Genomic DNA, 16,622 nt, shown 5'->3' with positions numbered 1-16,622 from the left:
CTTCAAAATTCAATACTCAAAGGACGTTTGTTTTTCAAAATGAAATTACTCAATCTAATATATAATTTCGAAAGAGACTTTGTATGTAATTATGTAAGGTTTGGGTGGTACAATCCGTGACATTATCAGAAAAAATCTAATTTTCTATAACATCGATATCGATTCCTTTTTCAGTTCCTGTTCTGGATTCCTTATTCAGTTCCGGATCAGGATTCCTGTTTCAGTTCTGGATCATGATTATTTCTTCAGTTCCGGTTTCCTTATGTATAAAAAAAACCATCAGTTGTGTGTAATTTCTAATTGGCTGTCATTAAATATATTTTTTTATTGTTTCAAATAAATTTAATAAAAAAACAAATGAATGTTTACTATTAGATTAACCATATTTAAGCGGTTATATTACAAATACCGAGCGAAGCCGGGTAAAACCACTAGTAAAGAATAATTTAATATTGATCTTCATGTTATTATATACTAGTTGTTTTACCCGGCTTCGCTCAGTATTTGTAATATAAACAGCAACATGGCGAATCTATTAGTAAATATTCATTTTTTGTTTTATTAAATTTATTTGAATCGAAAAAATATAATATTCAACCAATTGAATTGTCTTCATACTTACAAAGTCTTTCGAAATTATATATTAAATGTAAATGTAGACAAATACAAATTATTCATACTGAATGTACTCGTCTTTCCCCATCCATTGTGATTTTTTCGACTATATACGGACTACCTTCATCCCCAATTAGTCCGGATAATCAAGGTTTTACTGTAATATAAAGAATTATATCTTCATATTATTCTCATTTCTTTTTTTAAATAAAATTCAATATAAAAAATTTTCAAACGACTTTTATTTTTATTTAATAAAATAACAGCATAATTTTTTAAATGTTGGAAACGAATTCACATTTATAGGGTCATATAAACACGGAGATGAGTAAGTATATTGGCGGTCACAAGTATCATAGACATTTTGTATAAACAAGAAAAACTATTCCAGTATTATAATATTATATCAAGTTTTTACAGAAGTGAAAACTTCATCTTGTCTGGATGCTACTCAATTATGATTATTTTTAATATGTATGAGACGACTAGGCGTAGCGTTTTACAACGTACACTTCAGTAAGACTATTAAATTCAAATGACATTACAATTATGTAATCTTGATCAGCTGCAAAAATGAACTAAAGTGTAATCAATGTTTACACATACAAATATCAACTATTATATGTAGGTTAATAATTACATATTATTATTGGACAAAAATAATATTCAATTGTTTTTTTTTTTCTTTAAATCTTCAATCGAAAACAATATATATATATTATTATATACATACATTATACAACTTTTTGGTGAATGTAAACTATCAAATCGCCAATAATTTATATCTATTAATTGCGGCACTTTTAATTGCCATTTTTATCGAACACTAGCTGCTTTAAAATCAATTTACACAATATTGTGTAGTTAAAAAAAAAAGGAAACAATATTTCAATACATACTAAACGGAACATAAAAAATGAGGAATTATAACAATAAGATCACAACGAATCAAAAGAAAATGAAATTAAACAAAAACAAAAAAGAAAATATACGTATTTCAATTGCTCGATGCCTCCAGGCACTTCTTTATGTACAATTACCAAAAATATAAAACCAAAAAGTAAAACAGGTACCGAAACATAATTTGTCAATTAATAAATATGCTATTTAGTACCCAATAGCATATTTTTGAAGTCATTGTTGGTTAATTTCGATTTAGATGTGTTAGACTCGCCGAGATCGGGTATTGAGCTCTTCGACGGAGCTGACTTTTGTATGACAGCCGGTATGAACAGCTGCGTACGAGCGTGAGTCCTCCTAAAACAAATAACGATGATCATTCGAGTTCTTTTTTATTTATTTATTCGCAGACAATCAAGTAATGAGGCGTACGTAGTCGAAGTGGTTGGATTGACTTCGGGCAAGGACAATTTCTTTGGAGGTGGAGCACTCAGAGAGACGTTGAGGCAGCGACCACCTAGCTCCATTCCGTCTATGGATGTTACGGCCGCAGCAGCACTTTGAGCATTGGTATATTCGACGTAAGCGAGACCTTTCGGTTTACCAGTTCTGTCCAAAGAATAATTGTCAAATTATATATATATACATAATACGTGGATGTTTGATCAGTGGTTACATTATCAATACACACTTGTGGGTGACGATTCTTATGTCTTTTAGTTCTCCGCATTTTCCAAATATTTCCCGGAGGCTTTCGTCTTTGCAATGTTCGAATGAAATGTTCTTGACGAACAATTTATTCTTTTCGATGCCTGTAGAATACGAAAAGTGCTTCTTTCGGTTGTCTTTGTCGCAGTAGCGGGATATGAACATCGGTCGATCGTTGAAGAGGGTTCGATCGTGCGCCAGCGCCACGTCGACTGAATTCTGAAAAGCAAACGGATTTCATTTTTTAACGGCTACACATCGATTTTAACCTTTCCTTACCGGTGATAGAAACATAGTCGACATTTACTCTAATTGTGTGAATATCTCTGTAAATATACTAAATACAGAGTTCATATTTTGGGTATTCCTCAGCAATACATTAATGTATTAGATAGAATTATTATAATATACACGTATTTATCTGACGCAACAGAAAAAAATATTTTATCGAAGAATCGGGCATAATGCGCAAATGCAGTGTGTGTTATTACGTTTTTTCTTTCAGTCGTGTCCCGTTCTCGGTGCGCGCGTGTTGTTTTTTTCGTTTCGGAGCTTTTTTGTACCGTGTGGACCAGCACTTTATTTGTGTTTCTTGATTATTATATATTAAATACGGTAATAATTATTTAATGTTATTTTTTTTTAATTTGCTATGCTACATTGTATATTATATTTATATTTTCAAAGACAATTTTAATTTTAGAAAAAAATGTCTGAAAGAAATTTGATGAATGAAGAGGAATATGATAGCGATCTCGATTTTGAAATAAATGATAATTTTACTGATACGGAAGATTTTATTGAAGATATGGAAGATACAGATTCGGAATTAGAGGCCAGTGAAAATGAAGACGAAGAAGTATATACATCGAATCATGGATTCCAATGGAATTCATTACCACCATCATCCTCAAGACGTAGAGAGTGCAATATTGTTACCGAAAATTCAGGACTTATAAATGGTAGCACTACTGTAAATACTATTAGAGAAATGTTCTCTTTGTTTATAAATTCAAATATGGTGAGAGAAATATGTGAACAAACGAATCGTCAGTTACATCGTACATCCACGAAAATTATCGAGCCGATATTGGCAGAAGAATTGCTTGCATTCATTGGAATAATGCTTGCGTCTGGCAGAAACAGGACCCGAAAATTAAGCTTAAATGAATTGTGGACTAATGACAGCGCTTTTTGCCAACCATTTTTTACGGCATCTATGTCTCGGGATAGGTTCATCACAATTTTCAGTCAAATTCGTTTTGACGACAAAGAAACTAGACAAGAAAGAATACACGTGTCGTCTGATAAATTAGAACCTATCAGGACAATTTTTAATGAATTTGTAGAAGAATGTAAACGTAATTATTCTCCAAGTTGCAACATTACTGTGGATGAACGTTTGGCTACCTATAGAGGCAATTGCCCATTCCGCGTGTATATGAAGTCGAAACCCGGTAGATATGGAATAAAAATGTGGGTATCGGCTGACTCTTCAACAGCATATATATTAAATATACAGGTTTATACAGGTATGGTTAATAATTGCCGAGAGATAAATCAAGGGAATCGTGTAGTGATGGATTTAGTTCAACCGCAATATGGCACCAATAGAGGTGTAACAACGGACAACTTTTTTACTTCGGTGGCATTAGCTGATAGCCTTTTAGATAAAGGGCTAACTCTAACTGGTACCCTACGTAAAAATAAACGGGAAATTCCCAAAGAATTTTTACCATCGAAACATAGACTTTTACACAGTAGCTTGTTTGGTTTTACATCAACCAAGACATTAGTTTCGTATGTGCCAAAAAAAAATAAAGCAGTTTTGCTATTGTCTACTCAATTTCATGACAGTGAAGTGAGTAGTCATGAAGAAAAGAAGCCGGAAATAATAATGTTTTATAATAAAACAAAAGGCGCAGTAGATACCGGCGATAAAATGACAAGTGAGTATTCTTGTGCAAGATCAACAAGAAGATGGCCTTTTAGAGTGTTTATGGAGATGCTGGATATAGCTGCGCTAAATGCATATTTGCTATGGGCGCAGAAATATCCAGAATGGAAGGCGAATAACAGAAGTCGACGAAAATTATTTATTAGAGAACTTAGTTTGGAATTAGCTATGCCCAATATTGTAAGGAGAAAAAAAAGTACAGTAAAATTCCATAAACAACAACAGGATGCTATTGATATGGTTATATCGCAGTATGATCGACAATCACTAGAAGCACATTCCACTAACATTCCGCAAGAAGGCATATCGGAGAATACATCTACCATTTCTAGAGTGCAAACGAGAAACTGTAGATTCTGCCCTTATCCAATGATAAAAAAAAGAACTCGGCTATTGTGACATATTTGTCAAAAGCCTGTTTGTATAACGCACAGAATTGAACAAAAAATTATTTCATGCTCTGATTGTTATGTAATGGACACAAATATTTAATTTTATTGTTATTCGGTTTTCGTACATTTTTCATGCTATTGTTCTTTACTTACATTTACATACAATTTATATTTTTATCATTCATGTGAATTTTGTAATTTTTGTAATTGTCTACTTGTATTATAGCAAGGATGAATACTTATATTTATCAATTAATTTTCAACGTTTTCTTATTGTCTTATATTTTTTTTATTTACGTTTACTTCTCATTTTTTTTTATCAATTTATGTATTTGTGTATTAAAATTATTATTGTGAAAATAAATACATGAAAAGTACATATAAACATATTTTATTTTATTTGATGAAAAAATTGAATATATTTTTACGCATAGGTTTTGAATCATCGCGTAATTCTGGCGGATGTGGCGTGATCACTGATCAGCGAGTCGCGGAGTGGGGGCCTAGTGTTCGTCCTCACTTGGAGATGGGCGGCCCTCTTGGATTGTCGTTCACGCGTCTTCAATTTCATGCTTTTTAGATCGTTTTTAGCAGTATATTACCAATATTGATACATATATATTCATTTATATAGATACGGACTATTACTATAGTCATGAATAGAAGGAAAAATGGTTAAATATTAATATTTATCAGACTTTAAAATCACGAATTTCTAGAACGACTGAGTCGACATCACCGCTGCACGCGTAATTTTTTAGCACCGTAAGGGAAAGGTTAAAGACAATACGAACAAGTATTGAATACGAACGATATCGGTATATACTCCGTAGCAGATGCTCCCGTAGGATTTAACGCCGCTGATGAGTCGCAACTCCACTATCGATCCGTATTCATTTAACTTCTCCTTCAATTCAGCTTCGTCGACTCTGAAAGCATAAAACCATACATTTTCCAAATATATACAACTAAGTTTTAGCCAACAGTAAGGCTCAGTGGTTGTGCTTTTGGGTTCGATCCTGTGAAATCCCGTCAATTGAAAATAATTTATTCCGAGTTTATTATCTGTAATGCTGCTGGTCAGACTCGGATATTTGTGACTCCGAGTCGATCGTCTCCTATCAGAGTTTGTCAATTTTTCTGATAACATTGTTCCTACCCACTATTTGAGTATGACTTATGTACAATAAAAGTTATGTACAAGATTCATAGATGACTCGTTAATTTCGAGTTTTTGAGTGACTTATGTAATAAATAAAAATGCTGCATTGTTTGTGATTGGCCAGGAAGGCGCATTGGGGTTTACCTGTTAGGCATTCTTGGTACATCCTCACTTAATTTGCGCGAGCAGGATACAACAGGAACAGGCTTTTCCTCCCGTATCCTGCGCGCGCACATTAAACAAGGCTGTATGACAAAAAGAGAGATAATTTCATCGCATGCCACAGATATATATTATATATATACATAGTACCGTTTACCATGCAGCCTTTTTTTTTTATCTTTCGACTTAAGATCTTTGCCTTCCGATATTTGCTTTTTCGACCTTTTCACTTTCGGTACCGTGAGGTAGACGAGGTTTAAATAAATAATAAATAACACAAAGAAAACTAACTTGAATCCGAGATTGCTTATAAAGACAGTGCGGCTATTTTTCTCTTCGTCTTGATAATCGTTTGTTTTTGACGATTCACTGTCGAACGGTTGACTATCTTTCGACTTTTTGACGGGAGATTGAGCCGAATCTAAAATTAAAGTTCAAAGTGAATATTTTATTCATTAGGACAAAAAATAATAAACAGTTATTTACCTTCGGAGGAATCGCATTTCCTTTTCAAATTTTGCCTTGGTTCCATCTGAGACTTACTATGATTAAAACTATTTTCTACACTTTGTTTCGGATTTGAAACCCTAACTTTAGCACTGGAATTCCTTTCGTGTGCGTCCGACACTTGATCGTCATCATCGTGTCGTCTTTTCATGGACTTTTTATTATCATTCTCGTCGGCATTGTATCCCTTCTTCTTGCTTTTATTTCTATTGAATGAATCGCTATTTGTGGCGTTGCCCTTAAAGTTATTTGACTTATACTTAGTATTAGAGTACGCTTTATTTTTGGATTGAGTCTCAGACCATTCTTCCGCTTTCGCCTGAAAGTTCACAACAACAACAACATAAAATCTACGATCATTCAAAAACATCAAACCGATGGTTGTGTTAATTTACCGAACACGTTTTATTACACTCGACGAGCGTATCTAAAGTTCCGAAATCCCGTTCGAGCGCAAGCCAAGCGTGTTGTAGTCTCGGATCGGGACTGCTTTTCACCGCACTCCTGAACACGGCTCTAGCTCGACTCTCACCGCCTCTGTGAAGCTCGAGCCGCATATACTCCATCCACAGGCCTCCGCGCAGTTTATTATCGCCGTAATCTATCAATTGATCAAAAATATTCAAACAAATTCATACACACTTAAAGCAACAAATTCATAAATAGCTCGTGCGTACCGAGAATTTCTTTAAATAGCTCTTCGCCATATTTGTAATCTTTTGAGCGATGATACTCAACTCTGGCCCAGTATTGCAATATTGTGAATTCTTTGTCAGCCTCGTCGCCCCACATCTGATACATTTACATAAAAAATTAATATTCTGGATGTATATTAGTATAGTTAACCGTTTGCCCGCGGCCGTCTTCTATGGAAGCTTTGCGCGACAAGTCTGTAGCGCGGCTGTCTTCCATAGAATTTCTGAACTTTGCACGGGATTTTGAGCCTTATATGCGCCTATTTCAACTGTTTTAAGGTTCAAAATTGGTTGAATATATTACTGACAGTTGAATGCCATCTATTCAATTTGCTTAAAATGAATATATACCAGTCAAAATTAGTTTTTTGTGGAACCATATTGAAACCTCGTTTATGTGACGTCACGTCTGTTGAACAATGGCGACGACACGTCTCAATTGTATGAAGAATGATTATTTGACAATTAAGCCAAAACTACGAGATATATTATGTATTTTACTGTTTAAAATAATATTTTATGTGTTAATTAACATATCTGGTTACTTGAGTAAATATTAAAATCTGTATTTAAGGTCGAAAACTCGATTGCCAAATTCGCGAAAAAGGTGCCGCGTACAGGGCTTGTTCGCTATATTTATTGCCGCGGGCAAAGGGTTAATATAATGATGAATACACACCTGACTCAAACTATCCCAAGAAAGCCTGAATGTTTTGCGCAAAACTTCAATCTGTTCCGACGAGCTAAAATCTGTCTTTCTTCTTAAAATTTCTAAGTAACATAACCATAGCGCCACATAATCTTCGGCGGTGTCGAATCCGTTAACCAACGAAGCCTCAAACTCTGTCTTAATCTAACATAATCGACAATCAGTTTCGAAAAAGATTAACAAAACATTTAAAACAAAGAAGCATTTCTGACATTAAACATAGCAAACGTTACCTCCTTAAAATCTCTACCTAATCTTTCAAGCTCTTGCAACTTCAACATCCACAAAGTGCTATTCCTGTGATATCTGCGGATGACCTTTTCAATAACATTCAAGCAATACTCGTCTGATCCGTATTCTCTCGCATAGTCGACATATTCCAGACAAAATTTTTCTGCATTGCTCGGCAGCATAGCTTCGCCCCGACAACACGGAGCGAAACACTCGGATGTTATCCTATCGTACAAAACTCCCAAGAGACTAATAATATCACAATCCTTCAGCGTGTCGTCGCCCGACAACGACTTCACATACGATATATAGCTGAGGTACGTTTCATTCTTTTGCGACACCACCCTAGAACAATTCGCTATTTGTGAAAAGCATTCGTAAAAATTACAAAACAACGAGGATGTCACCATTATGAAATGATTCTAATGAGTAATTACTCATTTTGCTTACTTTGTTTCGTTAGATTCGGTATATTCCAGTTCGTTTTCATATTTCAACAATTTTTTTAAAATTTTTTCTGATAGAGTATGTGCGTCTTCAACCTGTAAAACAAAAAAAAAAACCATAATCCATTATAAAATCAAAGATAAATAATGGGTACGATTTAACTGTACATTGAGAAAAATACTTTGTATCTTAAAAAAAATGTTTGTGCATTAAAAATCTGCATTAAACAATCTCGTAGTGAGCATTGAATAAAATATTTTGGCATTATAAAGTATTGTGACGTAAACAGAGCCGCCGAGTAATTGCGATCGGATTAGGCCGGGTAGCGTCCTGAGAGACCGTGTGACCGGGGTAAGTGGTTTTAAGGATTAGCGACAAGCTAAGTGCATGAAACAATGATTGCACTTCTCATACCGTGGGAATACATATCCGAATACGTATCCGAGATCTACCCCTTATAAGGCGGTACGTAGGCGATATCAGGTCATTCTGGACTGAGCACTGGCAATGCGTGTATCTCCTGAATCATCAATAAATGCTGTGATACGACTGTTGGCCTTTTACTTGGATCCTCCACCCACCCGTACGCAACAGTATGAAACGATCGATCGAAAATATCGATTTTAGCATTAGAATAGATACAAAAAATGGCAACATTGCAGTCTTTCACTACTGACAATTGTCAACTGTCAAAAGTGTTTACTCTTGTTTCTCACTATTGAAATGTAATCTTAAATAAATAAAACCAACCCTAACCAAACCATAAATAAATAAAACCTAACCAAACGTTGGTTTGCATTTTAGTATTCGTGACGTTGACGTTGAAATGTGCATTAAAATGACATTTCATCTATCATTTTAATGCACATTTCATCTACTTTTTAAGTAGCAAATATTTTTTTCAATGATCAAAGCAAACTTTGTAATGCAATCTGTATCATTCATTTAGAAATGCACAAAACTTTTTGTACAAAATGTACAAAAATTTGTTTAAATTGCTTTTTTTAATGCACATTTCATCTACTTTTTAAGTTGCAAATATTTTTTTCAATAATCTAAGCAAACTTTCTAACGCAATCTGTATCCGTCATTTAGAAATGCACAAAACTTTTTGTACAAAATGTACAAAAATTAGTTTAAATTGCTTTTTTTAATGCACATTTCATCTACTTTTTAAGTAGCAAATATTTTTTTCAATGATCAAAGCAAACTTTCTAATGCAATCTGTATCCGTCATTTAGAAATGCACAAAACTTTTTCTAATATACAAAAATTTGTTCAAATTGCGTTTTTTAATGCACATTTTATTTATAAAATAGACGTTTAAATCGTTCCCATAAACAATCACATTACTATATACGTATGAATTAACATTTTTAGCGAGTTCCACAGAATTAGGAATATACGGCTCCATAATCTCCACAAAACGTCTAAACTCTTCTACTGTCTTTTCAGCTTGCAACAAAGGTCTTGATAGTTGCTTATTAAAGATGTCGAATATTCTCATCACTTGCGATCCATAATTTTCAGAAGATGTACTTTAAAAAAAAATTTTATATACATATTAAATTCGATTTCTTCAAAGTCTACCCATTTAAGTCAAATTTTGAAAAAAAATGTATCGCACTTACTCCATAACATACAACAGTGCGAGCTCAAATTCTCTGGCAGTATCCCACAGCATGGCGCCGTCGATCGGATCAGAACCGGCTAAGCGGAGTGCATCGTTGAGGATTGACCTGGCGTCTTTTTCTCCCTCTCCGTTGCTCAAGCTCATTGCACACCACTCGGTGTAGATGTGGATCGCTGCAAGCCGATAGAAACGCATTTTATATGTACGTCGAATCAACCTATTCCTACTCTCGGTCAGTATTGAACACTCACAATAGCAGTCGATGAAGGCCCGCTTGAACAGCTTTTGCGATTGCCTCCTCTCTTCCAGACTGGACGAAGTGGCCACTTCGATCTTCAACCAATGAAGCCACTGGGACGGAGACATGGGACACAAGCCGCTGAGCCGCTCGTACGCATTCCTCATGCGAGACACGTCACCGAGTTTGCTAAAATAACACAAAACAGTACATAAGCCACAAGCCGTATATATATATATTATGCTCGATGATATTTCAATCGTGTATAAATAAAACAATAATCAAAATAATATTAATTATACACATATCGGGGGGGGGGGGGGGGGGCCACGCCTAGAAATATGACTGCCGCGATAAAAAAACGTGAATGTGATCCGTCTAATGAACTATCGAGGAATGAAATCGTTGAATAAATAATCAAGTTACGGACATATGTGTGAGGCCACGCCTAAAAACATATAAATATCTGAATGCGATGCGACAAATATAATAAGGATTGAAATTGTTGAATAAATAACCATGTTATGCACATATGTTGGGCCACGCCTGTGTATATTAATATATATTTAGGCCCCACCCTATTGATTTATCGATTTATAAAATCAGACCGCGGAAATATCGGTTTAAACCATAGAGAAAGAAATGCGTTCACATTTCATAAACTTCTTCATTCCTATGCGGTAGATATTTAAACTAACGAGTTTAAGTTGATCGTATTTCTGTAAAGATGTATAAAAAGTTGTTTGTGTAGAAGAAAATGTTGCTTTCAATAAGAAACTTAGCATCGTAGAACAAAGGAGAGTTAATGTCGACGAGGCCGATTAATGTTTATTCCGTATTTGTGGTGAAAGGGTATATAAACAATATAAAGGGTATGCAAGTGATTTATTCACGTCGTATTTATATAAGACATACATATGTCATCATAGTGTTATTGTAGGTTTTGGCCGCCGCCCTTAAAATCGTCCGCTCATGTGCAATGCACACGGGGCGCGGTTCTGCACATGCACATACCTGTTGCGCAAACTCCTACATATGTGTGTGTGTGTGATTATAAGTAAATAAGTAAATAAAAGGGAATTGCAATAAATTTCTTTCTGTAAAATGTGTATGCCAGTCGGTATGGAAACGAAGTGTTAGTGTTCGCGTTCACGGCTAACTTTTCAGAAGTGTATATACAAAGTGACCCCGCCCAAAGGGCGTTTCTCCTTTTCAGTCCCGTGACGTTGTATCGATACTGAAGAAGGAATTACACAATCGATATTCGATTGGCGTGCTAGGTGTGTGGGTGAGTAGGGTTCGGGGGAGGGACTGACTGCAGGAAGGTCAGCAACCGGACGTGGTCGACGTAGACGTATGGGTTTTTGGTGATCTTCTCCTCAGCCTCGGCCACGCTCTGCTCCAGCGTGGCGTCATCCTCGGACTCGGACTCGGACGAAGTGATGGACTCGTCCTGAAACAGTGCAGACGGTGAGTGGGTGTGTTGGGGTGAGTGCTCAAGACAAGGAGCTGGACTTACGTTGGAGGGCGAGGGCGAGAGCGAGGGGGGTGAGGGGGGCGAGTGAGGGTGAGAGTGAGAGTGAGCGTGAGTGGAGGCGAGTTTGTGCTCGAGGCTGGAGTGCTCGTCGCCGCCAGAGTCTCCGCCGGAGCTGGTGCTTCCGCTGTCGGCGTCCGACTCGACGCGGGCCATCACCGGCGCTGGCTTCTGGCTGGCGCTGGGTTTGATTAGGCAGCAGCAGGTCGCAGGTCGCAGGTCGCAGCTCACAGCTCACAGCTCACAGCTCACACCGATGCAGATCTGCACCAAAGCAGACTCAACTGACACTCCCTCCGAGCGGGCGCGACACACCGCAACTGCTCCTAACGCACCCCACTTCGACCATTGTCGATTCGAATTATAAAGATCACATTTGGATCGAATCGCTCGAAATGGCACGTATAAGCATTGCGCCTTCGCCATACTTTTCTATTTACCGTCTAGAACAGATCTGGGTGTACTATCGCGTATGTGGTGGTTTGCTTTGCTTTTTTTTTTTTTTTTACTTAATTTCAATATTTGTAAATGTAAGGAATCATAAATATCAAAACCTCAAGGCCGTGCACTTAGTGCACGGCCTGAGTGAAAAGCGTGCAGCGGAGCGTTTAGCGTTGCGTGCAAACACGCATGCTGTTGCCGCCGCGCCGCTGACCTGCCACTCAGGACGCTCGCATCTGTTTATATGTGTTTGACACGAACGCTGCACGTTCCGCCCAGTCGAGCGTGCACTCAGGCCGTGCACTAAGGCTGGCCGCGCACTAGGCAGCCAGGCTGCCGCAGCCAAAATGTTGAGCAGCCAGTTTCGGCAGCCAGAGTCGACGGCCAGTAGTCACCTTTCCGTCAAGCGTAGAAGAAATAATTCTTTACCTCTTGTTTCGTAAGAAACGCAAAGCAAAGAGAAGATTTTGGATTCATTCATTCAAACAAACAGCGTTTCCAGAATTGAATGGAGAAAGATGGATTGAGATAGCAAATGGTTTCAATAAAAATGCAAATTTTCCCAATTGCATTGGTGCCATCGATGGTAAACATATATGTAAGATTAATAAAACCAAGCTTTCCTCACACTCTGTATTTGTGATTTCCTACCATCTTCGTCTTTTCACATCTCGATCACTATATTCTTCTGAAGACATATCCCATATTGCCTTACGATTTAATCCGTTAACAGATATCCGTTACAGATAATCCTTGAAAGGTCACACAGTCTCTGGGATTCTATTCGCTATCCGCGGCGTAAAACTTCTGGCTGCTACGTCAAGTGCGCGGAGACTGAAGGCAGCCACATACTAGCCACATACATTCTACCTTGCAGGCTCTGGCTGCGTGCAGCCAGCTGGCTGCCGTGCAATCGTACGCGATCTATTGGCTGCCGCAGCCAGGAATTCTTGGCTGCCTAGTGCGCGGGCTCCAATGAACCACCGTATGTTAGATTGGCTGCGGCAGCCTGGCTGCCTAGTGCGCGGCCAGTCTAAGGGTGCTGTCCGAGCCAAAAACCCTCATGGCCGTTGGTTGTCCTCTTACGGCTTCGGCTTTTGTTTTCTCTCTTTTACTCTGATCATCTGTCAGTCGTGCTAGATTCTCCCGTGTGGGTCCGGCGCCCGGTGATCCCGGCGCGGACCGCCAGATGCAGCGTCCCTCTTAAAAGCCGGCCTCGAACTAAGGCAGGCTGGCCCCGTGATCCGCCCAAGCGATCACGGTGTAGAGATATAGCACGACTTGTGATATCACCTATTTCCCTCATCGAACTTAATCTGTACAAATGACATCATCGTGTCCTCTTCTCGTGCACGAAAGTTAGCCGTGGCCGAAATACTTCGTCCAGCTTACCCATAAAGGCGATTCGACTCGCTCCAGATACGCAATCACGAGTACACGGGAAATCCCAAGGAGCTACGCAACTACGCATCAAACATCGAACACAAAGGAAGACCTCGACCCCGTCAGAATCTTCCAGAACGTGATCTCACCAGCCCAGCTACGCGTTGCTCAAGCAACACCTTTATAAACCAGTGCATCGTCCCCAGATGCCAGTGAGCTTCAGGAACTAGACCTAGCTCGTTCCAGTGAATCCTTTACCTACTTCGCTGTACATACAAATACACCTGTATTAATCGAGTAATAAAGATCCTCTTCAAAATTCAACTGAATTTCCATAGGCTGGGAAACGGTCCAAAACCTTCAACCTCCCTATAACGGCGAGCGCTCATTGGCATCATAGAAGCCCTCCGAGGAGTATGGCTTCTTCCATAGTCGTGCCTCACCGACTATGTCTACCGACTATACTCGACCACGTGTTCGACCCAAGCCTCGAACACGGCGAGCTCTCAGACGCTCGTGAGACTCCGACCGAGAAGGTGTTGGCGTGGCTGGTCTACCCTTCCTGACCAGCCACAGCCTACTCGATCCACAGCCTCCGCCATAAAGGGGCACAGGCGCCGAGAAACTCCCCGGCGCGCCATCTATTCATCAATAAAAACGAGATCATAACCGTTACTCTTTTGTATAATTCCCCCACCCCGCACCGTTCCAGAGCAAGCTGATCGAGACGACGACACACACACACACAGCCGCTGGTCACCTATACATATACACACATTACAGCTGCTGAAGCTATCGTTCAGAATCATAAATATCAAAACCTTAAGGGTGCCATAGACGCTCCGGATTATTGGACCGGCCGTCGGTCCGGCGATCGATGTCGACGCAGGCCGGAACGTTTGTAGGTGAATTCATCGTCAGATTGAAACTTTTTCAGCTGGCCGGACGTCGAACGAAATTCTGTATTGTCGCCGGACGGTGGATACCCCCTCTCCCAGCCCAGCCCAGCGTGCGTGATTTGTTTTTTATTACATACCTCTTTTTTTTTACTATTGTTGTTGCTGACCTTCTATGAAACTCTGTAAATAGCGTCACAGGTTTCTGGAACAATAGAGCCGAGAGACTGATGTGATATAATAGTTGAAAGTTTCAAATCTTCGTAGCTTCTTCCTGTAGCTAGAAATCGCAACGTGGCGCTTAATCTTTCGTGAGGTGAAATTGCTGTTCTCATTATGGTCTTTCTTCTCAATGATTGGTGCCACTAACGATAAAAGCTTAAGGTAAGTATCCTCGTCCATCCTCATATAATTATGCCAATCTTTTGGCATGAATCTAAGTTCATTCATCAAGTTTATATGTGAATACTTCTTTATTTTTAGTAACCATTATTTAGACCAAATTTTTCGATGGGTTTTTTCTTTGGTGTACCTCAGAGCTACCACTAAACCGACAATAGCGAGAGCGTCGTCTTTTGTCGTTGTCGCCATGCCGCTGCTCGCACCGCACAATCACTACTGAGAATTGACGTTAAATTCATAACATCGCACGCATTCCGGAGACGCGGCCGGAGCGTGTATGGGCCCCTACCATTTCAGTTCTATCGTACGAAAAATTGCACGATTTCTCGCAACGAATTCCGGTCCGATAATCCGGAGCGTCTATGGTCCTCTTTACATGAGTGTGTAGGAATCTAGCACGACTTGTGCTATTACGAAACAAAACCAGTGATCTCATCATCGATCCCGTACAAACATGCATAACTCAAGGGCAACGTCCCCTTCGACCATTCCAGAAGAAAGAGTTCATCGCTCGATCGTAAAACGAACAGTGATGTCATCAGGAAACTAACACGTGTCCTAAAAAGTCGTTTACTCGTGGCACGACCGCATTCTCAAACGAACGAAGTCCTGACGCTGACCCCATAAACCACACGTGTGCCGAGCACGCGCCTCGAAAATAGGTCAACACCTATTGTGTTCCCAACACACGTGTCCTGGAAACGAAGACAAAGCATTTACACGCGGCACGCTGCAACCCAGAACGTATATAAAGCGACGCAACAGCTCCCAACACCAGAATGAACTTCTGGAGTCCAACCAGATAACTTATCCGAAGCCCAACCTCTTCGTACATACAATAACCATTGTAACAATTTAACAAAAATAAGCGATCCTCTTTCAAACTCAACTGAGTTTCCATAGGCCGGGAAACGGTCGAAATCTACAACTTGTCCTATAAGTGTATAGGTTTGGACCGTTTCCTGGCCTGTGGAAGTTCAGTTGTATTTTGAAGAGGATCTTTATTACTCGATTAATACAGTATTTTGAATTTGTATGTACAGCGAAGTAGGTAGGGGATTCGATGGAACGAGCCGGGTCGAGTTTCTGAAGCTCACTGGCATCTGAAGACGATGCGCTGGTTTATAAAGGTGTTGCTTGAGCAACATGTAACTGGGCTGGTGAGATCACGTTCTGGAAGATTTCAACAGGGTTGAAGTCTTCCTTCGTGTTCTATGTTTGATGCGTAGTTGCGTAGCTCCTTGGGATTTCCCGTGTACTCGTGATTGCATATATGGAGCGAGTCGAATCGCTTTATGGGTAAGCTGGACGAAGTATTTCGGCCAAGGCTGACTTTCTTGTACGAGAACAGGACGCAATGATGTCATTTGTACAGATTAACCCTTTGTGGCCCAACCTCTTTTTTCTTTTTTTCTCTGGTAACGCTAAAATCAAAGTGGTGTCGAAATCGAACCACTGGGACACTAGGGAAAAATAATGAAATTGTGGTCATTCCACGGTACCACTGGGACACAAAGGGTTAAGTTCGATGAGGGAAATATCATCGGCCTAGTTTCGTATGGTACAAGTCGTGCCATATCCCTACAAGTGCAAATCAATCATAACTGGTG

The 16,622-nt window shown here is 39.0% G+C and overlaps 2 protein-coding genes across 3 annotated transcripts in view; both read right to left on the bottom strand.

Moving 5' to 3' along the window:
- LOC143915198 (fas-associated death domain protein-like) overlaps window positions 1-16,622 on the bottom strand; it is a 231,697-nt gene that overhangs the window by 34,801 nt on the left and 180,274 nt on the right. The window lies entirely within an intron of this gene.
- LOC143914638 (spliceosome associated factor 3, U4/U6 recycling protein-like) lies at window positions 839-12,423 on the bottom strand. 2 transcript variants are annotated; one of them, XM_077434936.1, is made up of 18 exons: window positions 12,161-12,212; window positions 11,876-12,123; window positions 11,673-11,809; window positions 10,370-10,545; window positions 10,117-10,291; window positions 9,858-10,023; window positions 8,489-8,580; window positions 8,041-8,383; window positions 7,778-7,951; window positions 7,081-7,195; window positions 6,799-7,004; window positions 6,383-6,722; window positions 6,188-6,317; window positions 5,384-5,501; window positions 2,207-2,442; window positions 1,948-2,124; window positions 1,730-1,872; window positions 839-1,180 (listed from the first exon to the last, which is right to left on the bottom strand). In XM_077434936.1, exons 2-18 carry the CDS (start codon window positions 12,044-12,046, stop codon window positions 1,101-1,103), a joined length of 2,979 nt encoding a protein of 992 aa, XP_077291062.1. In that variant the 5' UTR covers window positions 12,047-12,123; window positions 12,161-12,212; the 3' UTR covers window positions 839-1,100. The 2 variants fall into 2 exon arrangements, with proteins under 2 accessions (XP_077291062.1, XP_077291056.1); XM_077434930.1 differs by having other exon boundaries at window positions 11,876-12,423.

This window comes from Arctopsyche grandis, chromosome 1 (assembly GCF_051622035.1).
Source record: "Arctopsyche grandis isolate Sample6627 chromosome 1, ASM5162203v2, whole genome shotgun sequence".
Taxonomy (NCBI): Eukaryota; Metazoa; Arthropoda; class Insecta; order Trichoptera; family Hydropsychidae; genus Arctopsyche; species Arctopsyche grandis.
Note: the sequence above shows the minus strand (reverse complement) of the source record. Positions and strands in the feature narration are given on the sequence as shown.